Source organism: Lepidochelys olivacea, assembly GCF_965140295.1.
Source record: "Lepidochelys olivacea isolate rLepOli2 genome assembly, chromosome: 1".
In the NCBI taxonomy this organism is placed as follows: Eukaryota; Metazoa; Chordata; order Testudines; family Cheloniidae; genus Lepidochelys; species Lepidochelys olivacea.
In genome coordinates, this window is record NC_140411.1 from 350272988 (window position 1) to 350300448 (window position 27461).

General features: G+C 58.3%; 1 protein-coding gene across 2 annotated transcripts in view; it reads right to left on the reverse strand.

Annotated features, from left to right (window-relative positions):
• Window positions 1–1941: 1941 nt before the first annotated feature.
• CCDC136 (coiled-coil domain containing 136) overlaps window positions 1942–27461 on the reverse strand; it is a 38641-nt gene continuing 13121 nt past the window's right edge. The window contains exons 4-9 of one of the 2 annotated variants that reach the window (XM_084615975.1): window positions 8972–9298; window positions 6855–6972; window positions 6166–6427; window positions 5932–6075; window positions 5134–5236; window positions 3724–3849 (exon numbers count right to left, since the gene is read on the reverse strand). In XM_084615975.1, coding sequence (XP_084472101.1) covers window positions 5144–5236; window positions 5932–6075; window positions 6166–6427; window positions 6855–6972; window positions 8972–9298 — 944 coding nt within the window. In that variant the 3' untranslated portion in view covers window positions 3724–3849; window positions 5134–5143. Of the gene's footprint in view, window positions 3850–5133; window positions 5237–5931; window positions 6076–6165; window positions 6428–6854; window positions 6973–8971; window positions 9299–27461 lie in introns of both variants that reach the window. The other variant, XM_084615974.1, reaches the window with a different exon arrangement.

Genomic DNA, 27461 nt, shown 5'->3' on the forward strand with positions numbered 1-27461 from the left:
GCTTCCAGGGCTCGGCCTGCTCCAGCCCCCTGGCTCACTGGGGGGCTCTAGCCTTGCACGGGCTGAGGAAGGCGTTGCCCCTCCCTCCATGCAGCCCCTGCCCTTCCCAGGAGGCCGCCACCTGGGGCCCATTCCCCTGGTCCCACCGGCCCGGGTGGGCTCCCGGCTGCTCCCCCAGCCCAGGGGGGAGGGTCCCTGCTGGGGCCTAGCCAGAGAGGCCCAGCCCGGAGGGTCAAGTGAGCCCGTTCTGCTCCAGCATGAGCTCTGGGACCCCCTGCACAGACCCTGTGTGATGGCCAATCTGCCCTGTCCCCGGGGGAGCCGATCCCGGGATCGGTCGCCACCCTGGCCACAGATAGCACCGTGGGGCCAGCATCCGCCTCGCCTCAGCGCCCAGCCACCGGCTCTCGCTCAGCCTCCATCAGCTGGTCACAGAGCCCCCCACTCTCCGAAATCCCCCCCCCCCGCCCCAGGACCTGCAGATGGGATCCAGCCACCTCACACCCACTCTTGGTGAAGCCGGCACACGGGCGGCCTCTGGCATGATGCGATCCCCACAGCATGGAGCGGCAGAAGGCTGGGAGGGGAGCCCTGGGCCAGAGGGGGCCGGCAGCGGGGAAGGGGCTCAGCCCGTGTGATTTAGGGGCAGGCTGAGAACCCAGAGCCTCGCTGGGCACCTCCAGCTGGGGCTGCCTGCCGAGCACTGGGGCTGGCCAGGGAGGGCAGCATGGCCTAAGCCCTCCAGTTACGGGGGGCCCCTCAAGCAGACAGCTCCCCGGGGGCTGATCTGCCACGCTAGGCCCTGGCCTCGCACACACTCAGCCCCCGTGCTGCTGAGTCGGGGGGGGCAGCCCCCAGGAGCCTGGCACCATCAGACAGTCACACTGTGCCTGACCCTCGCAGCTCAATATAGCAGCTGAGCACTGGCCTGAAGCACCTGGCTGGCGCGGCCCGGGGTGAGGAACACGCTCCCTGCCAGCCGGCAGAGAACATGGTGTGCTTGGCCAAATGGGCCCTTGCCCCTCCGCAGAGGGGCGGTGCGGGTCAGAGCTCAGGGGAGGGGGCCTCGGGCTCGCAAGGGGCATTTCACCAGCCAGCCACCCTCTGCATCTGCAGCCCCAGCGGGGTCCCACCGAGCAGCCTCCGGCCGTGTGGGGGAGTAGAGAACCTAGACTCACGCCAGCACTTCACAGCCCAGCTGACCTGGCCCAGATAGCCCCGATCCCCGGACCTCTGCCTGGCTCGCCGCCCTGAGCCCCTGGGGCTGCGGGCCGCGCGCTCCCTGCAGTGCCCAGGGCAAGGGGGAGTGTCCTGGCTTGGGCTATGCTCAAGGCTCTTACGGTGCATGGGGGGCAAACTGGTCCAGGCCTGGCCCTGAGCCTGCTCACGAGGGTGCTGGACAGGGACAGGCTGGGCTAGAAACCTGGAGCTAAGGAGAGCAGCTGGGGAGCGCTCTGGCTCCTGCCTGAGCTGGCTCTGGGGAGAAGCTGGAGCCCCATTTCTCCAGCCTGGCGTTCTCTCCACCGTCACGGAGCAGCGATGCAGATGTGCCATCAGCTAGCCCCGAGGAGAGCGCCCCTGTGCAGTCACAGCGGGGCCCAGCAACCCCCGCAGCCAGGAGCTCCTTCTGGGCTTGGCTTTATGCTGCCTCAGAAGGTGCCCATCCCCACAGCATCTGGGCCATTCTGGACAGGGCCCAGGGTTGCAGCTGGGGGAAATTTCCCATCGACTTCCCCAGAGCAGGATCCTGACCATGGCTTCAGAGCAGGCAGCGGCTCCCCTCAGGTCTGTCTCCCAGCACAGGCTGGGCCAGCCCCCTTTGGTGTCCCCAGAAGTAGGGCCTGCTCAGGCCGGGTTCTTGCTCTACCCCGGGCGCAACCTGTGAGTCTGGCTCAGCCCCCGCCCAGCACGAGGCAACTCCCAGGACAGATCCAGGCTCCGTGGATTTAGAAAGTTCTTTTACCAAGTTACAACATTCAACAACCACAAAGAGAGGGAGCCCCCAAGCACGCGAGTGGGGGGGGGGGGCAGCCGCAGCTCCAGTTGGAGAGCAGGGACGCAGGGCTGGGCGGGGACAGACCAGAACAGGAGCCGGCCATGGGGCCAGGTCAGCCTCCCGCAGCCCAAATGCAGGCACTTCCAGAATACATGCCCAGGGAAAGGTGTCAAGCTTCGGGGCCATTTTGAAGCCCCCATGAGAGCCCCTTTCTCTTCAACGGCCCCCTCCCTGCCCGTCCGTGCTGACCGGTCACGAGCAGTCGTGATACCAGTGAGCTTGCAAACACCACCCACACAGCCCTGGGGCCAGCGCCCACGGCTTGCATGCCGAGGGCAGAAGAAAGGGGTGCACTAACATTGAAATGAGGTGACGGGGGAAGGTTTGTAGCAGGGGCCCTCGGGCAAAGGGGTGACAGCAAGATGCAATGCCCGGGTGGAGACGAGGGAACCATGAGGGCTCCCGCTTTAAAAATAAATAAATCTCTCTCCCTAGGGACTGTCTGGCACCTGGGTCTTCCCTGCTGAATGGCACCGAGACAGTCAAACCTTCCCAGACATGGAGCACAAGTGTAAAGACAGATTTTAAATATTGCCAACTAAAAACCCTGGCCCAGACTTGCCCGCTGCTTCAAGCACCACGTGACCTCCTTGGTTTTCAATTTATTGCAGTGGATCACGCCGAGCGCCGGGCCAGCAGGGGGCAGGGTTCTGGTGGGTGGGGCGGGGAGCATTGGGTATTGGTCTCTAGCACCCCCCTCGGGCTGACCTGGAGAGGAGCCAATGTGTTCTGGAGAGGGGAGTGGGGAGGAAGAGGTGGGCGCAAGTTCAGAAGGACTGGGCTTCGGTGGAGGTGTAGGGTGGAGACCTGGCACAGTCCCTGGCAGAAGGGGGGGTGGCAGGCTGGTGCCCATCCTCCCTACCCCGGCCAAAGCCTATCCTGCCACTCCCAGGCTGTCGGCAGCTTGTCCGAGGTAACAATGCTCCATGGCAGTGGCCACATAGGGGCACCGAGAACCAGGCAACGTGAACCTCCCCTGGCGGGGCACACAGAGGGGCTCCCGGCGCAGCTGGGCTGGCCTGGCTGGGAACCAGACTCGCGTTGGAAATGGCGCCAATCAGCAGAGACTGGACCAGAGCCCTGGCTGGGGTTCCCTTGGGATCCCAGCTCCCCCATGGCAGGGCGGGAGCTGGGATGGCAGGGGAGCAGTGTGGGTCAGGGCGGGGGCTGGGATGGAAGGGGCAGGACGGGGGCTGGGGCTCCACTGGAACAGGTTCTGTTTGGGGAGTCGATGGCAGGGATCCCTTGTACCCCCCACCTCCCCACTAGTTGGTGCTATGATCCAATGGGACCGGACCCAGCTCAGAGGGGGGAGCACCAGGGATGGCTGAGGCTGCTTTCCAGGGAGCCCCTCACTCTCCCCCAGGGCCTGCAGCCCACCCCCTCCCTATCCCAGCCACCCCGCACATCCATGCACCCACCAGAGCAGCATCCTGGGCTGACCTGCAGGAGGCTGGAGTCTCCCTTCCCTGCCCCACAGACGCAGTGTCCCTGACCCTGAGCCCCGATGCAGTAACGAGGGGGCAGATGCTGCCATGGAGTGACTGACTGGGGGGGTGGGGGTGACCTCCATGCACTGAGGGGGGCTGGAGCAAGGGTCTCCAGCCCTCCCAGTGGCAGCAGGCCATGGGGGGTAAGGGGCGGATCTCGCTTGCGTGTGTGGCATGGCCCGGGCGCAGCGCTCCTCAGGCTGGCATGGAGCTGGCGCAGGACCGCTTCAGGCAGGGGTACAGAAGCAAGGCAACCGCAGCTACCGCAAAGAGGATGATGGGCTTCAGCCCCCCGGCCGGGACCTGTGGGAGGAGATGTGGGGGAGGTCAGTGCTGTGCCCCGCAGCCTTCCAGCGCCTCCAGGGAGCCCAGGCTGCTCAGCGGCTGCAGGGTGGGGGCCAGGCTGGGAGGCAGCTGGAGCCTGGGGGGGCGGGTTCTCCTGGAGCCCCCATTCCAAACGCGCGCGTGGCCGAGCTGCAGGGTGATGCCAGCAGGAGCGGACCCCGGCAAGCAGGGAGCGGTGAGCACCTCGGACCCGGAGTTCACCAGCCGCCCTGCGGAGCTACTGGCTAGCTGCTAACAGCTGGGTGGGGGGCAGCCTTCCCCAGGGGAGCACGGAGAGATGGGGTCCCTTGCTCTCACACACTCCCTCTCTGGGGGGACCCTGGGCTCAGACCCAGTGGGCCTCAATCTCCCAGGGCCACTCCCCCGTCTTGTTTCCCATGGCCCCAGTGATGGGGCGCCCGCCCCTCCCCTCGCCTAGCCCGCTGGTTCCCACCCTCTGGGGGGCCAAACGTTGTCCCACGATTCTTGGCGGCCACAAAGGATTGCGGGATTTGAGTCCTGGGAAAAAACCATGGGCAGCTGGGGGATGCTGTGAGGGGGTGGGGGGATGGTGAGGGGTCTGAGGCATGCAGGGGGCTGGCTGCTTAGCAGGGGGGGTTGTGCTGCGCTCCTCGCCCCGCAATGGGCACTCAGAGGGCTTTGCCCGGAGATCCCAAAGCCTCTCACCAGGGCAGGGACCTGGTGCTGCAGCCCGATTGTGGGGAACACACCGGGGCTCTGGCCGAGGAGGCAGTGGAGATGGGGCTATGCCCCAGTGCTGAGGGCATCATACCTCATTACTGATGCCCCTCAAATCCTCTGCCGGTGCACAGTGCCCCCTGCTGGCCACCTGGGGCGCAGGCCCTGCCACTGGGCTCAGAGGGGCAGGAAGGGCCTGGTGTGACAGCAGGGGAAGGGAGATGGTTGCCCCAGCGCCATCCTCCCACACACACACAGGGGCACTTGTTGCCCTCAGCAGTGGGGACGAGGTGGCATGTCTTTAGCGTATCTGACCTTTGAGGCACCAGCCCCTTTCCCAAGAGGGCATGCCCCTCCCCAGCACTGTCTCGGGCTGGCGGGCCGGAGCAAGCGCCTGGGGAGAGGGAGAGCAGAAGGGTGGATGAGGGGAGAGGCGAGGGGCAGGGATCGGAGGGCAGGTGCTGGAGGCTCAAAGCAGCGGCGGGACTGGGAGCAGCCTGCCATGCACGGGGAGAGCCAAGCAGGGGCCTGGGCCAGGCCGCGGGAACGGGGAGATACCAGTACCTGATCCGCATTAGGAAGAGGTCTCGGCCCACCAGCACCAGAGCAGAGCCACTATAACAACCAGTCCTATGAGGGGGAGGGAGATCTCGGGGGCGGGGTGGCTCTATGGGGGGAGAGCAGGGAATGGAATGGGGCGGCAGCCACAGGCCAGGGGGTGGGGTGGATGGAGATGAGAAGGGAGAGAAAAGAGAGATTAAATCACAGGCTGCTTGGCCTTGTCTCGGTGTCACCCTAGCCCTGCCCCAGCGGGCTCTCAAAGCTGGGGAGGGGGCGGCTCCTGCTGGGGGGCTGAGCCACGGGAGGGGCGCTGGGCTCGTGGGTCAGGCTGGGCCGCGGGTGGGGGCTCCCTGGCTGAGTGTCCTTGGCCCAGTGTGCACCAGGTCAAGCCCCAGCTCCAGCGGCTATTGACCAGCCCCGGGCTCAAACCGTCGCCGTCCGGGTCCAGGCAGCTTCTGTGCCCGGCTGGTAGCTGCCCCCAGCACTGGGCGCTGCTTCCTGCATGCCACTGGCTGAGACCCCCCTATCGCCCCCACTCAGGCTCCCCACTGGCTCCCTGGAGCAGCGTCCCCCTCTGCCTCAGCGGCTCCAGCCAAGAACGGGGTCTGTGGGAAAGTGGCGGGCACCCGCGAGGCGGCAGCTTGGCACAGCCACCGCCCACAAGCCCCATCCCTTGTGGGAGCGTGGCACAGTCAGCACCCACCGGGCACCCCCCACGGCAGCGTGGCAGCGTCGTTACCCATGCCTGTCACCTGCGGCGCCCCTGCCCGCGGCCGTGTGGCACCCCCGGGGCACACCTACCCGCCCGTCAGCGGGGACGGTGCCGTTGAGTCTCTGGATTTCCGCCCGGCACAGCCGCAGCTCCTCCTGCAGCTGCTGGCGCTCCTGCTGGATGGCCTGATACTGCCGCTGCAGCTCCCGCAGCTCGGTCTGCATGTCCTCACACTGCAGGGGCAGGGAGAGGGGCATGAGCAGCCCCTGGGGAGCCCCTCCCCTGCCCTGCAGCTCCCGCCCGGGCAGGGCCAGGGTGAGTACCTTGCTCTGGGCCAGCTGCACCTTCTCCTCCTCGCTCTGCAGCTTGAAGCGCAGGCTCAGCTCGGAGTCGTCCTCCTCGTCCTGGCTCAGGGGCTCCTTGGGGCTGGGGGCGCTGATGGTTCTCGTGTTGTCCACCATCTTGAAGGAGACGCTGCCGCTCAGGCGGGGGCTGGCGCGCCGGGGAGAGAGGGTCCGGCGCACCGGGGCATGGATCACTTCCGAGTCCGTCGACTTGTGAGACTCTTCCGACCTGCTCCTGGATCTGCAACGGGAGCCCGCAGCCCCGGGCAGAGACTGCAGAGCCGCTCCTGGCCCACCTGGCCCCCATGGGGAGGAGGCGCCTGGCCCAGCCAAGGGCAGAAGCCTCCCGGCCCAGCCCAGCCAGCGAGAGGTGGCCTGGCCCAGCTCAGCCCAGCTCAGCTCCGCTCCAACAGCCCAGCCAGCGGGAGGTGGCCTGGCCTAGCCCAGTTCAGAACTAACCAGTCCAGCCCAGCACAGCCCTGCCCCAGCTCAGCTCCGACGACCCAGCCAGGGGCCTGCCCACCTGCTCACAGATCCCCTGAAGATTCTGGTTCAAGCCCCAGCTGCCAGAGGGGACAGGAGGCAGGTCCTGAGCCCAGCTGCCACCTGGGGTCTGAGGCTGGGCTCCCCGGCCTGCCCCACCCTGTTGACCCTTCCAGCCCCCTTACCTGTACTTCTGGGCTTCCAGGTTCTCCAGATGGTGCACCATGATCTTGTTGCTCTCTTGCAGGGTCTGGTACTCCTCTGTCAGGTCCCGGTACTGCTCCCGCAGGGACAGCAGCTCCTCTGGAAACACACAGGCTGCAATGGGGCACAGCCCGCAACAGGGCTGCCACCTCACAGGAGACCTTCACCCCCACACTGCCCCCTACAGCCCCCGCCTCACAGGAGACCCACACCCCCACATTGTCATGGAGTGTTGGGGAGTCCAGGCCCTGTACCCCGCTTCCTGGGATTCACTGAGACTCTCAGCCAGCCAGTAAAACAGAAGGTTTATTGGACAACAGGAACACAGTCCAAAACAGAGCTTGTGGGTACCCCCAGGACCCCTCAGTCAAGTCCTTCTGGGGGAGCAGGGAGCTTAGACCCCAGCCCTGGGGTTCCCTGCGTTCCTCCACCCAGCCCCAAACTGAACTAAACTCACCCAGCAGGCTCCCTTCTGCAGCCTCTGTTCACATTCCTGGGCAGAGGTCCCCCTCCCTCTCCTGGCTCAGGTGACAGGCTCTCAGGTCTTCCATCCCCAGGGCACATTCCCAGGTCAACACTCCCTTCTCCCTGCTGCGTCACATGGTCACACCCTCCCCCCAGCCTCTGCCTCACAGGAGACCCACACACCACAGTGCCCCCCATGACCACCACCTCCACAGCTCCCTGGGGCTGCTTTCCAAGCACCCATTCCATTCCAATGCCACCAGTCTGGGGCTGCGCCTGGCTCAGCCCTGGGGCTGGGGGTTCCTACCCACCACCACCTCCCTGCTACCAGTTCCCACCCACGCGGCACAGCTGGGAACCAACCGCTGGGAGCAGAATCCACCTGGGTGCAGACAAGGGGAGGACACCGGGGCTGTGCACGACACCCCCAGCACCATGCTGACAGACGGGAGCCTGCCCCATTCTGGACTACCCACCCCACCCGCTGCAGCACAGAGCCCCCTAGTGCTGCCCTACCCAGCTCGTTACAGCACAGTGCCCCGGGACAAAGTGGGAATTTTCTTAATGTTTTGTATGACTACAGAGTGCCTCGGTTTCCCCTATGTGTTGCACAAATATCTAGGGCTAGGTGGTGGGACAAGGGTGTGTGATTGTTGCACAGACCCCTAGGAGGCAGGTGTGACTGCCAGATGGCTGCCTGCGCACAGACGAAGCCAGGGCCCATCCTCTGCAGATGTTGGAGAACAAAGAGAGGTGGAGGCCAGGTGCCTGGCTTGCTGGGAAAGAGACAAAGGAAGGAGGAGGGACAATGGGGCATGACTGAGGGTGGGCTGTTGGAGGCTAGTCAGTCTCCAGGTTTGGGACTCAAGGGGAGAGCTCAGGGCTCTGGTCCCCGCAAGCTGGACTTTGCTGTAACTTCCTGCTTTCTGTGCTAACAAGCTCTGTTCTACGCTGTGTTCCCGACCACTAATAAACCTCCTGCGTCTCACATTGGCTGGGAGTCACTGCTGGCTGCAGAGTTGGGGTGCATGGCCCCATTGGGGGTGTGTGAGGCTTCCCCAGGCATCCCAGCCAGGTGGACTCACTGTGGGGAGCATGGATGTGGGGGACTGAACGCTCCAAGGTCAGACCCAGGAGACGCTGTACCCAAAGGGAAAAAGAAAAGGAGGACTTGTGGCACCTTAGAGACTAACCAATTTATTTGAGCATGAGCTTTCGTGAGCTCAAATAAATTGGTTAGTCTCTAAGGTGCCACAAGTCCTCCTTTTCTTTTTGCGAATAAAGACTAACACGGCTGTTACTCTGAAACCTGTACCCCAGGGGGATTGCCCTGGTGAGAGCACGCCCTGAGGGGTGTCACACTGCCCCCAGGGTCCTGTCGGGCCCCCCCTGAGAGTGGTGACAGAGCCCCAAGCCTGGGCACCCGTGACAGCCCCCTAGCGCCACGCTCGGGTATTGGGGTCAGCACTGACTGCCAGGGGAGAACGCCCCCTGCTGAGCCCCCCACTTCCTGCAGCACAGTGCCCCCCAGTGCCTCACTGAGACCAGCACTTACTGCTGGGGGAGAGCATCCCCTGTTGAGCCCACCCCCACCCCACTCCCCACAGCTGAGTGGGGATCCCAGGGGCAATACCTTGGAGCACAGCCAGCTTGTCAGCGGGGCCCTCAGCCCGGGCCTGGCCGCTGGCCTTCATCGTGATCTCGGCGCGCAGGGTGGTGATCTCCGTCTCGTACTCCTCGCGGACCCGCTGGAAGCGCTGCAGCTCGGCCTGCAGCCGGCACAGCTGCTCCTGCAGGGCGGCGATCTCGTTCTCGTGGATGGCAGCCACCTCCTCCGCCTCCAGCCGCAGGCCGTGGATCTCTTCGTTGGCCTCCTGCAGCTCCCGCTCCGCCTGCTCCAGCTCCGACTCCTTCATATCCTGCAGGGTGCTGAACTCGTCCTTCAGCGTGCGCATCTGAGCTGTGGGGGGAGAGGCGGGGTGAGGGCCTGGCGCCAGAGCACCATGGCTGCCCCGTCGCCTGTCCAGTGCCTTCTGGCCAGGGGACTGCAGCGAGGGATGCGTTCGAGAGCCAGAATGATCCCAAAGCACCCACCAGCCTGCATGCACTAGGATCACTTCACCCACCACTGAAATGCAGCCACCTCTGGGGCGGGACGTGGCACTTTGGGACAGGAAGTAAGGTATAACCACATAGCCAATTGAATCTCTGGGCAGTGGATCCGGGCAGGCAGGATGAAAAAAGGCGAATGGCGCATCCCACCCAGTCCCCACAGAACAGCCAGGCCCCCCAAGAGACACCTCCCACCTGAGGATGCCTGGCCCCAACCTGCAACAATGCCAAACGGCTTTGCCTCCCAGCCCATCTGCTGGCTGCCACAGGACCTTCTGCTGGCCTGCTCCAGCACCACCTCTGGGCTGGCTCCTGGCCCTGCCCCAGGAGCCTAATCCCTGGCCAACCCACCTGCCCTCCGCTGGGGCCTGCTCCGACCACCAGGCCAGGAACGGACAAGCAGGGAGGAGCGGTGCCTGGAGAGCACCCACTGGGTGGGCGCAGGGGGAGGGAAGTGGGTGGAATGAGGAGCACAAGCCGGGGGGGCGGTCCTGGGGACAGTGGGGTTGGGGAGGCAGTGGGGGAGCGCCTGGGGGAGCTGCGGGGGGGGGGGTGGATATAGGCCAGGCAGGCTGTGGAGGCAAAGAGCTGGGAGTGTGGAGCAGGGGAACATGGCATGAGAGTGGTGAGGGAACCGTGGGGTATGCCTTTGGGAGTGGGGGGAGGGGGTGTGTAGGGGTGAAGAGAGCCATGCTGGGGATGACAGTTTGGGGGTGGTTGGGAGGGGCGAATCCTGGCAGGTGCAGGGCGGATCCCTTGGGAGCAGGGGTGATTGGGGGAAGTTGGGGTGTGGCTGGGTGGGAGCAGGGAGTACCCCCTGGAAGGCTGACCTTTGGGTTACGGTCCCCTGAGTGAGTGGTCCCTGGGGGGTGAGCTGGGGGGTGGAGACCCTGGGTGAGGGTGCCAGGTGGGGGTCCCCGAGCAAGGGTTGTCAGGGAGGCTTGTCTCACGGGGGGATTCCCGGGGCAGGGCCTGCTAGGCAGGAGAGTGCCAGGGAGGTAGTTGCTGGGGTGGGAAGGTCCCCGGGAAGGGTAGTTGCCTGATGATTACTGGACCGGGGGCGGGGGCTCCCTGAGAGGCAGTTTCTGGGTGGGTGGTCCCTGGGAGGCAGGTACCTGTGGGTTGGTTGCCAGGCGGTTGCCAGGCAGGGGGTCCCTGGGGGGTAGGTCCTAAGGGGGGCTTGTTTCTGGGTGCGGTGGTCCCCAAGGGGTGGTTGCTGTGCAATTACCAGGGGGTACCCGGGGTGGGGGAGGCCAGTTGCTGGGCAGTGAGTCCCCAAGGCGGTTGCCAGGTGGGGACTCCATGGGGGGCAGTTGCTGGGGAGTGGTGCCCAGAAGGTGGTTGCCATGCAAGGGGTTTCAGGTGGGTAGTTGTCGGGCAGGAGCTCCCTGGGGAATGGTTGCCAGGCGGAGGGGACCCGGGGGGATGGGTGTCAGGTGGGGAGGACCTGGGGCGGGGATTGCTGGTGGCGCTCCCTGGGAAGTGGCTGCTGGCAGGGGATTCCTAGGGGGCAGTTGCCAGGGAGATCCCTTGGGGGTAGTTGCTGGGGGACCCCTAGAGGGCGGTTGCTGAGTGGGGGATCCTTGGGGGTGATTGCTGGGCAGGGAGTCCGCAGGGGGCAGTTGCCAGGTGGGGGGTCCCCAAGGGGTGATTTCTGGCTGGGGATCCCTGAAGGGCAGTTGCTGGAGGGTTCCAGGGGGGTGGTTGCTGGGTGTGGGGGACCCCTGGGGGTGATTGGCAGGCAGAGGTTCCCAGGGGGCAGTTCGACTGGGGGGGTTTCTGGGGTGTGGTTGCTGGAGGTGGGGTATCCCTGGTGCAGTTGCTGGGGCGTGTCTCTGGGGGGCAGTTGCCAGGGTGCCCTGGGGGAAGTTGCCAGGGGAGATCCTCAGGGGGCAGTTGCTGCAGGAGCTCCTGGGGGGTGGCTGGGAGGGCCCCTGGGGGCAGTTGCCAGGGTGATCTCCAGGGGGCAGTTCCTAGGGGGTCCCCTGGGGGCCAATTTCCAGGGAGGGTCCCAGGGAGTGGTTGCTGGGGGGATCCCCAAGGGGTGGTTGCCAGGGAGCTTGCCAGGGGGCAGTTGTTGGGGGGGTCCCAGGGGGCGGTCACCGGGAGGTTCTGGGGGGCAGTTGCCGAGAGGTGGTTGCTGGGGGGGTCCCTAGGCTGTGGTTGCCAGGGGGTCCCCAAGCCAGTTCCCAGGGGGCGGTTGCTGGGGAGTCCCCAGGGGGCGGTTGTTGAGAGGTCCCCAGGCCGGTTTCCAGGGGGTGGTTGTTGAGGGGTCCCCAGGCTGATAGCCGGGGGTGGTTGCCGGGGGGGTCCCCGGGCTGGTTGAAGGGGGGTCCCCGGGCCGGTTGCTGGGGGGCGGTCCCCGGGCCGGTTGCCGGGGGGCGGTCTCCGGGCCGGTTGCTGGGGGGCGATTGCCGGGGGGTCCCGGGCCGGTTGCTGGGGGGCGGTCTCCGGGCCGGTTGCCGGGGGCCGGTTGCCGGGGGGCGGTTGCCGGGGGGTCCCCGGGCCGGCGGCACTCACTGCCCACGGAGGTGGAGGGCGTGAGCTCCATGGCTGCCTCCCCTGGCTCCAGGCCGGGCTGGCCCCTGCGCGCAGCCCGGGCGACCCCGCGCGGTTCCAGCTGCTCCGGCCCGGCCTGCGGCTCGCGCCCTCTGCTGGCGGGGCCAGGCCCAGGGACCGGCAGGGCCGGGGCCTTCCCCTCTGCCCCACCAGTGCACCCCCTGCCTGCTGCCCCCAGGGCCCAGTGCGACACACCCCCATGGGCCCCAGCGTGGCACGGCCCCCGTGGGCTACGGGCCCCAGCGTGGCACGGCCCCCGTGGGCTACAGGCCACAGTGCAGCACGGCCCCCATGGGCTACAGGCCACAGTGCAGCACGGCCCCCGTGGGCTACAGGCCACAGCATAGCACAGCCCCCGTGGGCTATGGGCCCCAGTACAGCACGGCCCCCATGGGCTACAGGCCCCAGAGTGGCACGGCCCCCGTGGGCTACAAGCCCCAGCGTAGCACGGCCCCCGTGGGCTATGGGCCCCAGCGTAGCACGGCCCCCGTGGGCTATGGGCCCCAGTACAGCACGGCCCCCGTGGGCTACAGGCCCCAGAGTGGCACGGCCCCCGTGGGCTACAAGCCCCAGCGTAGCACGGCCCCCGTGGGCTACAAGCCCCAGCGTAGCACGGCCCCCGTGGGCTATGGGCCCCAGTACAGCACGGCCCCCATGGGCTACAGGCCCCAGAGTGGCACGGCCCCCGTGGGCTACAAGCCCCAGCGTAGCACGGCCCCCGTGGGCTACAAGCCCCAGCGTAGCACGGCCCCCGTGGGCTATGGGCCCCAGTACAGCACGGCCCCCATGGGCTACAGGCCCCAGAGTGGCACGGCCCCCGTGGGCTACAGGCCCCAGAGTGGCACGGCCCCCGTGGGCTACAAGCCCCAGCGTAGCACGGCCCCCGTGGGCTACAAGCCCCAGCGTAGCACAGCCCCCGTGGGCTATGGGCCCCAGTACAGCACGGCCCCCATGGGCTACAGGCCCCAGAGTGGCACGGCCCCCGTGGGCTACAAGCCCCAGTGTAGCACGGCCCCCGTGGGCTACGGGCCCCAGTACAGCATGGCCCCCGTGGGCTATGGGCCCCAGTACAGCACGGCCCCCATGGGCTACAAGCCCCAGCGTAGCACGGCCCCCATGGGCTACAGGCCGCAGTGCAGCACGGCCCCCATGGGCTACAAGCCACAGCGTAGCACGGCCCCTGTGGGCTACAAGCCTCAGCGTAGCATGGCCCCTGTGGGCTTTGGGCCCCAGTATGGCATGGCCCCTGTGGGCTACAAGCCTCAGCGTGGCATAGCCCCTGTGGGCTTTGGGCCCCAGTACGGCATGTACCCTGTGGACTACAAGCCCCAGAGTGGCACGGCCCCCGTGGGCTACAAGCCCCAGCATGGCACCACCTCCTTGGGCTACAAGCCCCAGGTGGCACTGCCCCCATGGGCTACAAGCCCCAGCGTGGCATTGCCCCCTTGGGCTACAAGCCCCAGCATGGCACTGCCCCCATGGGCTACAAGCCCCAGCATGGCACTGCCCCCATGGGCTACAAGCCCCAGCATAGCACTGCCTCCTTGGGCTACAGGGCCTGGCTGGTGCCCCACGCAGCTTCTCATGGACTCTCAGGACAGCAGGGACCATCTAGTCAGCCCCTCAACCCCTGCTCCTTACTGGGCTCCCCTGGGCTGAGACACTGAGCTCCCCAAATCTTCATTCATAAGCTTCAAGTTACAGAGAATCCATCATTTACTCTAGTTCAAACCAGCAAGTGCCCTGTGCCCCATGCTGCATGGGGCCAGCTGTAGGACACACACAACCTGCTGGCTCTTGGTGTGACCTGGGGCAGGTTTGATCCCTGGAAGCCTATAGGGTTTGGGTCCTGGCTCCCCACCCAGGGCACCAGAGCATTGTCACTGGCAGGCCCCGAGGACGGGAGGCAGGAGCTTGCTTAGATCATCAGAGCCTGAGTGTGTTCAGATGACAAGTTTGGTTGATAAAGACGGGATGCTGGCAGGCCAGATGCCAGCTCATGCCATGGTCCCCTTGTCTCAGCTGGACACTGACAAGCTCAGTATTAGAACGGTAAGAATGTGTTGAGTGTTTAACCTTGATGGCCGGTTGTGACTTGCTGCTGATATTAATCCCACCTGTAACATCTATGTCCCGTATTGTATGGTAATATTTGAGCAGTTGTGTTGTGAGCCTCTGTGACTGTAAATCACCAGCCAGGAGAGAGACTCGTGGGAAGGGCTGATCTCCAGCAGAAGGTGTCACGCCCTGCCCAGCAGGAAAGGTCCATGGATACCAGACAGACTATTGTGGGACAGGAATTTCCCTACACACCATCAGCAACAGGTTCTGCTCTCCTCCCAGTGGAGAAGAGTCAGGCAAGTGGACTCCTCCCATCAGCTGAGTTTGCAGCTCAGAGCATGTGGCAGGAAGGGGATAAAAACCCCAAGCCAAAAGGACCTGGTGTGTATCTCTATGATGCTTGGACTCTGGGGGGATGCGGGGGGAAGGTGTTTGTAGGAATAAACAAGAGATCACCAGTGCTTAGCCTGGGTTAACCCTGAAGGACATGCAGAGCTTGCTTATTACAGAAACGTCTAGTACTTTGTGAAACTTAAGACTGGAACTCATTTGTGTATCTATGGTTACCTGCTTTAACCTGGTACATAACTCTCTGGTTTCCTTTTCCCATCTTTTGCTAGTTTATTATAAGATTGGCAACAAGCATTGTCTTTGGTGTGAGATTTAAGGTGCAATTGACCTCGGGCAAGTGACTTGTCTTTTGGGACCGGCAGTAACCTGAATATTGCTGTGATTCTTGGTGCAAGGGACCATCTCTCACAAAGGCAGGCTCCCCTGGGTGGCGAGACAGTTTAGAGCACCCAAGGGGACTGTCTGTGACTCCATGGTAAGGCTGTGGAGTTTACACTTGATAATTGGTTGGTGAAACTGAAGTACAGAACTCTCAGCCAGTTTGGGGTTTGTGCCCCAGTTCCTAAGAGTCTGCCCTGAGGTTGCTAAGTATCAGAGGGGTAGCCGTGTTAGTCTGTATCCACAAAAACGAGTCCGGTGGCACCTTAAAGACTAACAGATTTATTTGGGCATAAGATTTTGTGGGTAAAAAACCCACTTCTTCAGTGGGGTTTTTTACCCACGAAAGCTTATGCCCAAATAAATCTGTTAGTCTTTTGTGATGTTATTGACATGACCTGTGACCGTATAGGTCACTGCTGCAACCACTGTTATATATTTGCAGCAAATATTGTACAGAGGTTGTGGTGTGAGGTGTCTATGGAGAGGTTAGGGTTGGCTGGGTAGGATTATGCTGTCTGTATGGGTCTATCGTTGTTGTAGTTGAAGTGATGAACATTGGCTATGTACTTGTATCTCAATGTGCTTGATTCTAAGTAGCCTCAGTGAAGCATTTGGTCAGCTTCTTGAGAAGGGACTATTCTCCGTAAGTGCTCAAACAAGAAACACTTAACTGACAATGGACTTTAGGAGACGGCAGTCCACATCTGAGCTTTCCTGGGAATGTTCAAACTAACATGTAAACAATGGCATCCGCCTTCAAAGAACTGTCATGCATGGACATGTGACTTGCCCATGTGACTCCAGGCTCCATCTTGCTGCTGTGATTTCCACAGTAAGAATGGAGGGGTGTCCTTCCACATGGCAAGAGACTATAAAAGGCAGCTGCATCTCCTCCATCTTGTCTTCAATCCTGCTTCTGACCTCTGCTACGAAATGAACTTTAACCAATTTTAGCTCTCATCTATATTTCTTTCTTTTTATGAATAAACCTTTACATTTGAGATTCTAAAGGATTGGCAACAGTGTGATTTGTGGGCAAGATCTGATTTGTATATTGACCTGGGTCTGGGGCTTGGTCCTTTGGAATGGGGAGAACCTTTTTCTTTTCCTGGGGTGTGACGTTGCACTCTATATGATTTTATAAAAATATGCTAATGAGTGTGAATATAATGTAACTGGAATAGGCTTCATGCAAAAGGTCTCTTGTAAGGTATCATTACAAAGCTTATAATCTACTGAGTGTGGTCCTCCTATTTGTATAAATGTATCACTCTTGTATCTGAAACTAGAAATATGAAATATAACTCTGAGGTCCTATTGTAGTTATGCAAAGTGTGGGCCATTAATGGTGGTTTGGAATCTTAATGGCTCCCATTAACCAGGACTTTGTGACTTTGTCCTCACCCATAACTATTTCACATTTGGGGACAAATGTATACCTTTAAATCACCTTTAAGTACCCGCATGGCCCCACAGTATGCCAACATTTTTATGGCTGACTTAGAACAACGCTTCCACAGCTGTCGTCCCCTAATGCCCCTACTCTACTTGCGCTACATTGATGACATCATCATCTGGACCCATGGCAAAGAAGCCCTTGAGGAATTCCACCATGATTTCAACAATTTCCATCCCACCATCAACCTCAGCCTGGACCAGTCCACACAAGAGATCCACTTCCTGGACACTACGGTGCTCATAAGCGATGGTCACATAAACACCACCCTATACCGGAAACCTACTGACCGCTATACTTATCTACATGCCTCCAGCTTTCATCCAGACCACACCACACAATCCATCGTCTACAGCCAAGCTCTACGAGATAACTGCATTTGCTCCAACCCCTCAGACAGAGACAAACACCTACAAAATCTCTATCAAGCATTCTTACAACTACAATACCCACCTGCTGAAGTGAAGAAACAGACTGACAGAGCCAGAAGAGTACCCAGAAGTCACCTACTCCAGGAAAGGCTCAACAAAGAAAATAACAGAACGCCACTAGCCGTCACCTTCAGCCCCCAACTAAAACCTCTCCAACGCATCATCAAGGATCTACCACCTATCCTGAAGGATGATCCCTCACTCTCACAAATCTTGGGAGATATGCCAGTCCTTGCTTACACACAGCCCCCCAACCTGAAGCAAATACTCACCAGCAACCACACACCACACAACAGAACCACTAACCCAGGAACCTATCCTTGCAACAAAGCCCGTTGCCAACTGTGTCCACATATCTATTTAGGGGACACCATCACAGGGCCTAATCACATCAGCCACACTATCAGAGGCTCGTTCACCTGCACATCCACCAATGTGATAGATGCCATCATGCCATCATGGGGGAGGTTTAGATTGGATATTAGGAAAAACTTTTTCACTAAGAGGGTGGTGAAACACTGGAATGCGTTACCTAGGGAGGTGGTAGAATCTCCTTCCTTAGAGGTTTTTAAGGTCAGGCTTGACAAAGCCCTGGCTGGGATGATTTAACTGGGAATTGGTCCTGCTTTGAGCAGGGGGTTGGACTAGATGACCTTCTGGGGTCCCTTCCAACCCTGATATTCTATGATTCTATGATTCTATGTGCCAGCAATGCCCCTCTGCCATGTACATTGGCCAAACTGGACAGTCTCTACGTAAAAGAATAAATGGACATAAATCAGATGTCAAGAATAATAACATTCATAAACCAGTCGGAGAACACTTCAATCTCTCTGGTCACTCGATTACAGACCTAAAAGTGGCAATTCTTCAACAAAAATACTTCAGAAACAGACTCCAACGAGAGACTGCTGAATTGGAACGTATTTGCAAACTGGACACCATTAAATTAGGCTTGAATAAAGACTGGGAGTGGACAGGCCATTACACAAAGTAAAACTATTTCCCCATGTTTATTTCCCCCACACACACTGTTCCTCACATGTTCTTGTCAACTGCTGGAAATGGCCCATCTTGATTATCACTACAAAAGGTTTTTTTTCTCTCCTGCTGGTAATAGCTCACCTTAACTGATCACTCTCGTTATAGTGTATATGGTAACACCCATTGTTTCATGTTCTCTGCGTATATATATATATATCTTCCTACTGTATTTTCCACTGCATGCATCCGATGAAGTGGGTTTTAATCCACGAAAGCTTATGCTCAAATAAATTTGTTAGTCTAGAAGGTGCCACAAGTACTCCTGTTCTTTTTGCGGATACAGGTTAACACGGCTGCTACTCTGAAATCTGTTTTACTTGTAAGTCTTCCTGTATACCTGTGTGCCGGCAAGTGAGTAATTAAGTCTTACAGTGACATGTAATCATGTCACCTGAACTGGACTCCATCTTTAACCTGGTGCTTTTCCACTGAGAAGGAGGGGTGGGAGACAAGAGGGACAAAGGATTCCCGCCTTATGCAAAAGATATATAAGTGGGTGACAAAGTGAGCAGCCATCATGAGAAATCCCCTAGCTACCACCTGAGCTGGAACAAGGTCTGTACCAGGGGAAAGGATTGCGCCCAGACTAGAAAGGTGTCCGGTCTGTGAAAGAAACTTATTGAAACATCTCTAAGGGTGAGATTTTATCTGTATTCAATTTTTATTACTGTACTAGACTTAGACTTGCATGTTTTATTTTATTTTGCTTGGTAATTCACTTTGTTCTGTTACTACTTGGAACCACTTAAATCCTACTTTCTGTATTTAATAAAATCACTTTTTACTTATTAATTAACCCAGAGTATGTATTAATACTTGGGGGGGGGATCAGCTGTGCATATCTCTCTATCAGTGTTCTAGAGGGCAAACAATTTATGAGTTTACCCTGTATAAGCTTTATAAAGGGTAAAACAGATTTATTTAGGGTTTGGACCCCATTGGGAGTTGGGCACCTGAGTGTCAAGGACAGGAACACTTCCTAAGCTGGTTTCAATTAAGCCTACAGCTGTTAGGGGATGTGGTTCAGACCTGGGTCTGGGTTTGCAGCAGGCTAGCGGGTCTGGCTCAAACCAGGCAGGGCACTGAAGTCCTAAGCTGACAGGGCAGGAAAGCACGAGCAGAAGTAGTCTGGTCACATCAGGTGGCAGTTCCCAAGGGGGTTTCTGTGATCCAACCCGTCACAGGATTGGCAACAGCGGGATTTGTGGGTAAGATCTGATTTGTATGTTGACCTGGGTCTGGGGCTTGGTCCTTTGGGATCAAGAGAACCGTTTTTCTTTTACTGGGATATTGGTTTTCATAACCATTCGTCCCCATAACAAGTGGCCCTGGTGATGATACTGGGAAACTGGAGTGTCTAAGGGAATTGCTTATGTGACTTGTGGTCAGCCGGTGGGGTAAAATCAAAGTCTTCTCTGTCTGTCTGGTTTGGTTTGCCTGGGTGTGCAAAGGAACCCCAGCCTTGGGCTGTGACTGCCCTGCTCTAAGCAATTTGTCCTGCATTGGTACTCTCCGTTGGGTCCCGCCAAAGGCAGCCTCGTTACATCTCTACGGTGCTACTGGACTCCTCATTGTTTTTTCATCCTGAGATTGGGACTCACTGCTCAGTGACTGCAGGCAGCGTTACACAAGGTAATAGTGTTGTCAGGTCCTTAGACCTCTGTAAGGCATGTGACTTGCTACCTCAGGCCATTTTGATTAAGATACAACAGTGATATAAAATTCACCCGGCACATGTTCAGTGGATTAGAAGCCGGCTCACTGCTAGGTCTGAAAACATAACTGTCAATGCAGGTGTGTGTCTAGTGGGGTCCCGCAGGGATCGGTTCTGGGCCATTTTGCATTTTTATCAATGCCCTGGAAGAAACATGGTGCAGTTTGCAGGTGACACAAAGCCTGGGGCAGTGGGAAATGAATAAGAGGAGAGGTCACTGATTCAGCACGATCTGGATCGCTTGGTAAGCTGGGCACAAGCAAACAATATGCGTTTTAATACAGCCAAATGTAAAGTCACGCATCGAGGAACAAACAAGACAGGCCAGACTTACAGGATGGGGGTGGGACCAAATGGGAATTGTCTGTTGTATTTTTATGACCCTTTGTGACGGGTTGCACCAACCGCACACAGGAGAGGCAAGGGTTAACAAACTGTTCTGGGCCCAAGAGGCCATGCCCCTGTGGAGGGAGCATTAAAAAGGGAGCAGGTCAGCTCAGTTGAAGCTCACCGAGGAGCAGAGCAGCCAGGAAGCCACTGGGCTCCAAGCCACCAGGGTCACGCCTCCTAGCCGCGGAAAGCCATTTGACCGTGGGAACCGAAGGGGACAACCTGCTGTGGCCAGCAGAGGAGAATCTGGAGACTAATCAGAGGGAACACGAGAGGGACCCCACATCCCACCCCAAGACACCACCAGAAGGACGGGAATGAGGGTAGGAAGCGACACAGGGAATGCACGTGAGGGTGTCGGGACCTGAACCCTGTGGCAGGATCCACTGTTTCGAAGGGCTCCGGATCGGAACCCTGTGGAGTAGGGTGGGCCCGGATTCCCCTACCTTCCCCCACCACTAGACGACTCTACCCCCTGAACTATAGCCACTCGGTAAAGGGGCCTTTGGACTCTCACCGTGATATGGCACACCCCAGAGCATTGCCATTAGGCAGCGCTGTCAGCCCAGAGCACTCAACTAACCCCCGGAAACCCCTACGCATGCCTCAGTTTCCCATATATGCTACATGGTTACCCAGTGTGGGGAAAGGGACTGTTTGCTTTCAGGCCAGGCTGGAAGACATAGGCGTGCATGTCCCCCAGCTGTCTGAGCTGGATGGGTCATTAAAAAGGACTGGCCGAGGCTGACCTCATGTCAATGGAGGGTCCGAGAAGACAATGGCAAGCCCAATGGCCCAGACACTGGAAGCCCATGCCCCAGAAGTCCAGTAATCCCTGCGGAGTGACCAAGTCCCTCCCAACGGGCTGTCTCCGTGGGACTGGCTGAGCGGAGTTCCCGGTGCGAAACAGAAGGGCTGGAACCCCATAGCTTCAGTCTAGAAGGCGGGGAGGCTGCGTGGCCATCGCTGGAGAAAGAGCGAGACCCCGTAGAAGGGCTCGTCCTAGAGACTGTTCCAAAGCTGGGGGCGAAGCCCTGACCCAGGGGCTCTGAGACAGGGCGATTCTATCCTGGGAAGCGGAGACTCTGAAAGAGACTGAGGGGGTCACGGAGACAATCAGCTGAACACGTTGTGGCCAAAAGGGCTAATGCGATGCCTGGCTACGTAAGCAGGAGTAGAAGGGAGGTTCTGTTACTTCTGTCTTGGGCACTGGGGCGACCGCGGCTGGGATTCAGTGTCTGGTTCTGGAGCCTACCCTTCAAGAAGGATGTTGGTAAATTGGAGCGGGGCCAGAGAAGGGGCAGGGAGGGATAGGTCAGTGGTTTGATCATTGGCCTGCTAAACCCAGGGTTGTGAGTTCAATCCTCAAGGGGGCCATTTAGGGATCTGGGGCAAAAATTGGGGATTGGTCCTGCTTTGAGCAGGGGGTCGGACGAGATGACCTCCTGAGGTCCCTTCCAGCCTGGATAGTCTATGATTCTAAGAGCCACAAGAAGGATGAAGGGATCAGAAAAGCAGCCTTACAGTGACAGCCTGAGAGAGCTCTATCTATCCAAAGCAACGGGCTGACTTGATCACGGTCCATAAGTACCCACAGGGGGGCAGAATCTGATAACAGAGGCTTTTCTGTCAAGCAGACAAAGGTCGAACAAGCTGCAGCGGCTGGAAGTTGACCTAGGCAAACTCGGGCTGGGAAGAAAGCGTCATTTTTAACAATGAGGGTAATTGACCTTTAGACCAATTCACCAGGGTCGTGGCCGATTCTTCATCACTAACCATTTCTGTATCCAGATTGCATGTTTTTCCGAAAGATCTTCCTTCTTTCAAACAGGAATTATTCAGGGGAGTCCTCTGGCCAGGGTTACACAGGAGATCAGAGCAGATCATCACAGGGCTCCCTATGTCCTTATGCTTAAGGCTATGATTTAGTTACGGGGTTTGCGGAAGTCACGGAATCCATGACTTCCAGCGACCTCCGTGACTTCAGCCTGCAGTGGTCGGGAGCTACAGGGTCCCCCGGGGGCTGCTCGTGGGAGCAGGGAGCTGCAGGGTACCCCCACCACCTCTGGTACTCCCGGAGCTCCAAGCTGCTGCGGGTGGCAGGGAACCCCTAGCTCCTGGCCACCACAGGGGAACCCCGAGCTCCTGGCCACCGCAGGCCCCTGGAGCTGTGGGCGACGGGGGTACCCCACAGCTCCTGGCTGACACTGGAGATGGGAGCACCCCCAGCTCCCAGCCCCCACAGGCAGTGGGGGGACCCCCCGGAGCTGCGGGTGGCAGGGGTACCCCACAGCCCCCAGCTGCTGCAGGTGGTGTGGGCACCCACAGATCCCCATTTTATCACTGATGTTTTTAGCAAAAGTCACAGACAGGTCACGGTTTCTGTTAATTTTTCTTTTTTGTCTGTGACCTGTCCGTGACTTTTACAAAAAATGTCCCTGACAAAATCTTAGCCTTACTTATGTTCTACAAATCTCTGCCTCACAGGGCCTGGGGGAGGTGTCAGAGAAGGGAGGGGGCTATTCTGAGCAGAGAAGCTTTTCGGTTACGGTTGTAACGATTCTACACCCAGGCAGGGCTTCGGCACACAGGGGTCCTCCTGGAAGCAGTGGGAATAACTGCTCCAAAAGCCCCACCTGCGGGGAGCTAAAGAAGAATCCCTGTCAGTTGCTAGCAGTATAGGGCCTATGAGACACACCTGAGCAGTTCTGATTCCACCCGGGAGAGCACAGAGGAGATGTGTGATTTCTGTACGGTGCTTAGCTCTGGTGGGAGACCAGCACTTCACCAGCAGAGGCTTTGCAGGCTGAGAAGGTTTGAGTTGCTCTGGGGAGGCAGCGCTGTGGAAAGTGACCACCCACCCCTGATTTCATGGTATCATCCCCAATTAGTTACGTTCAAAGCTGACTGCAAAAAGTTCCAACGGGATCTCACAGACCTGGGTGACTGGGCAAGGAAATGGAAAATAAAATTAACTTGTTGATAAATGCAAAGGGATGCACACTGGAAAACATAACCCTGACTATACAGAACGAGAGGGTCTAAGTTAGCTGTTAGCACTCGAGAGAGAGATCTTGGAGTCACTGTGGATAGTTCTCAGAAAACATCCACTCAATGGGCAGCGGCAGTCAGAAAACCGAACAGAGTGTTAGGAACCATTAGGAAAGGGACAGATAACACAGAAAATACTGTAATGCCACTGTATAAATCCATGGTACGCCCACAGCTTGAATACTGCGTGCAGCCCTGGTTGCCCCATCGCAGAGAAGATCCATTGGAAGTGGACAGAGTACAGCGAGGGCCACACAAATCAGTAGGGGTCTGGAGCAGTTTGCATGTGACGAGAGATTAAAAAGACTGGAGCTGTTTGGCTTGGGAAAGAGACCATGGAGGGGGATGTGACAGAGGCCGTGACAAAGTCAGGCCGGACAGCTGGAAGGCAGGAGAATTAGCCCTAGAATGATTAAGGTCCTTTTCCCTACAAGCTGAGAAGGGGTCACCTCATGTCAATTAGGGACCCCGAGACCAATTAAGGGCTGTCTGCATCCTTTGCCACCCCCACTCCAGAGGAGAGTGGGAGCGTTATTCACCCTTGGTTTGTAGTGGAACTTGTTTCTTTTTTCCCTTCAGTTAGTGGAGGGGCACTGCGTGGGCCTGCCTGGGAAATATGCCTCCCCCCTGTCCAGCAGGAGAGTAAACACCGTCCAGAGAGGGGCTGACTTCCTCCCAGCCCCCACCACCAGAGGGGGGAGCGCTGAGCCCGCCGTGGTGCGGGGAGGCGCCTTGCCACAGGGCTATGAAATCACGATTGGGGTGGAGAAAGTGAGTAGGGAAGTGCTATTCACCCCTTCACAAAACACACGAATCAGGGGTCACCCAATGAAACTAACAGGCAGCTGGTTTAAAACACACCTAAGGAAGTATTTCTTCACACAATGCGCAGTCAACCTGTGGAACTCCTTGCCAGGAGATGTTGCGAAGGCCAAAAGGGTAACTGGGTTCAAAAAGAACCAGACAAGTTCCCAGAGGACAGGTCCGTCAATGGCCATTAGCCAGGATGGGCAGGGATGCAACCCCACGCTCTGTGTGTTCCTAAGCCTCTGTTCACTGGAAGCTGGGACTGGGCAACAGGTGGAAACGTGGATCACTCAATAATTGCCCTGTTGGGTTCATTCTCTCTGGGGCACCTGGCACTGGTCACTGTCGGCAGACAGGAGACTGGGCTAGATGGACCATTGGTCTGACCCACCATGGCCATTCTTATGTTCTTGATTTGTCCCTTAGCGCAACTGCCCCATATTTTCGGATGTACCAAAAGGCGTTAAAACAGAACAGAAGGAGCATTTCATACATGACATGGAAGCTCACGAGAACTGTGTGGTCTCCTTGAGGGCGGCAGACACGTACCCGCCCTGCTACAGGAGTTGGTGTTCCCCTGAAATGTCCCGCACAAGAACGTGCCGCCCCTCGCTTTTCACATGGTTTTTCCATCCCACAAAGGGGATCGCCCCAGCGCTGCATCCAGCAAGGACAGACAGGGACAGAGCACAGGGGGCTGGGAGACCAGGCGGTCCCACGAGAACAGCTCTGACCACATCTGGCTGGGCTGAGCGATGCCTCGGCGGAGGCCGAGGGTGCACACACTGGAGAGAATAATTCCACACTGGCCGAGGGATGGGCCGAGGGGACCCACTAGGCCAGTGGCGTCCAGGCCAGGAGGGACCTAGCTCACTAGGATTTTAAATCAGACGGGCTCCAAACCCCCAGCGCCCTGTGCTCTGGCCGGTCCCGCAACAGTAAGGCTCTTCCTGGCTGTCCATTTCCTCAGGCCTGGGACTGCAGAACTATGAAGAGACTCCCCACCTGCCCGGTAGCAGACACGTGTGAGTGTGTGCTCACGTACGAGTGTGAACACGTACGTACCAGCCAGGGCAGGTGCTATTTACAGCTCCATTGTGCACACGTGCACACAAAGCGCTAAGTAATGGAGTCGGGGCTAGAAATCACAGCAGAGGGGACCCGGTAACCTCACCGCACGCTGGCAGGGAAGCTGAGCCCAAATCGATTTTCCCAGCCGCCAGAGGAGCAAGGGACACGTCTGGGGTGTGAGGGTCAAACGAATCAGAATATAAAGGTGCCAGTGAGTGACCAAGCAGGTCCCCCAAATACCACGTCACCAATTGTTTGAGGAGTTTGGGGGGTCCTCCACCCCGCATATTTGTCCTCGTGTGGAACATAGGAACAGCCGGACTGGATGAGAGCCAACGAACACCCCGCGAGCCCAATGTCCTGTCACTGGCAGTGCCCAGCACCAGATGCTTCAGAGGAAGGTGTGAGAACCCCACAGTAGCAGATGTGGAATAATCGGCCTCCCACTTTAGGTGTCTACTAATCAGAGACCAGCTCAGACCCTGAGCCAAGCACTCTGCTAGCCCTGCGGGAATGTCTGTTGTCATTAATAATGCTGCAGAGCCATGGCCAATCCCTTGCTGAAGCTTGGATGAGTTCTTGGCCTCAACAACTTCCTGTGGCAGGGAGTTCCACAGCCCAAAACACAACCAGCAGAGTGCGTGGCCCTGGGGTGAGCAGAGGTGTTTTGTAATTGAATTCAAGGGAAACATTCCCCAGACAGAGATAAAAAAAAACAAATCAAAACAAGGTTCATGCTTTTTTTAAAAATGAGCCGGGGGAGGGGGGGAGGGAGGAATAAAGCCGAAAATACAGTCAATCAAAGGAAGCAGAAGATCTGAAAGGGGAAACGTTATTCTTATACAGACAGAGGTTACTTTTTACAGATGGGAAACTGAGGCACGGGGTAGCTCAAGTGATTTGCCCAAGGTCATACAGGGAATCTGTAGCAGAGCTGAATACAGAACCGAGATCTCTGTGCCAGCCCCACTCCAAGGGCCATCATGGCTCCATCTCGGCTGAATGCATCCCAGGGCTGGGGCTGTGCTCAAAGCAGGGAGCTGTAGAGAAAAGGGTCTTTAGGGGTAGGGCCTTTGCACCACCCCAAGCTTAGATTCCTAGATTCCAAGGCCAGAAGGGACAATTGTGATCACCTTGTCTGACCTCCCCTATAACAAAGGCCAGAGAACGGCCCTAAAGTAACGCCTAGAGCAGACCTTTTAGAAAAACATCCTGTCTTGATTTACAAATGGTCAGTGATGGAGAATCCACCACGACCCTTAGTAAACTGTCCCAATGGTTAATTGCGGTCACTGTTAGAAATGCATGCCTTATTTCTAGTCTGAATTTGTCTAGCTTCAACTTCCAGCTGTTGCGGTCACAGTACACATTTCTCTGCGAGGGTGAAGAGCCTGCTAGCAAATATTTGTTCCCCTAGTAGATACTTACAGACTGAGATCAAGTCACCCCTTAACCTCCTCTTTGTGGAGCTCCTTGAGTCTGTCACTATCGCAGACCAGAAGAAGGGCTCTGGATAGGGTGACCAGATGGCAAGCGTGAAAAATTGGAGCACTTCTTTTGGGTCTAGTTGCGTATATAAGACAAAGCCCCTTCTATGAGGACGGTCCCAATAACACCAGGACGTCTGGTCCCCCTAGCTCTGTGTGGTGCGAAAGTTCGTCTCTTTTGCTAACAGAAGTTGGTCCATTACAAGATAATACCTTGCCCACCTTGTCCCCTCTATCACCACAGGGCAGGTTTTCTAATCCAGGGGCTCTCAGCCCTTCCAGAAGATGGGACTCCTTTCAGGAGTCAGATGTGTCTTGCATACCCCAAGTTTCACCTCGCTTAAAAACCACTTGCTTACAAAATCAGACATAAAAATACCGAAGTGACCCAGCACCCTAGTACTGACAGATTGCCGACTTTCTCATTTCATCTGGGCGAAATCTGAGTTTGAACTGACTTCGTTAGTGCTTTTTATGTAGCCTGTTGGAAAACTAGGCCAATATCTAGATGAGTTGATGTACCCCCAGAAGACCCCTGCGTGCCCCCAGACCAGGACACAGGATTCCAGCCATGGCCACACCAGTGCCAAATACAGATGGAATTTACCCTCCCTGCGCCTACTTCTGCATCCAAGGATCGCATTAGCCCTTCTGAACACAGCCTCACCCCGTATCAGGGCGACTTGCCCCTTTAGGGCGGGCGGATCTGGGTCTAGCTGAACTACCGAGGCATCCCTGGGCTGGATCGGGTGGTTCCTATAAAGGGCAGCAGGTTGCTGGAGCGCAGGGCAGGAAAGAAGACAGGCAGAAGACCCTGACACCAAAGGGTTTGGGCCCCAAGACCAGGAATCTGTGGCTCCAGCCAAAGCAGCAAAGGCCCCAGCAGGAGGGCCTGGGGCAGGGGGAATTGGAGACTGCTGGGTGTGGGCACGCTGCAGCCGAAAGACCTGAGATATGGGGTTTCCCTTGTGAGGCCGCAGGCAGGGAAAGTGTGGGAGAACCCGAGGGAAGGCTCACCCTAGGGGGGCCGTCCTGGGACTCGGTGGTTCATGAGGTGAATTGCAAAGGGCTGGCGGGTGGGTGAGGCAATCCCTGGTGGAGTTTGGGTCGGAAGAAATTAACAGGGCACTGCAGAGCCACCCCCCAGCCATGATGCGGGGAAGGGGGGGCTGGACACAGGGGACCCCACTTCGGCTGTATTGAATTAC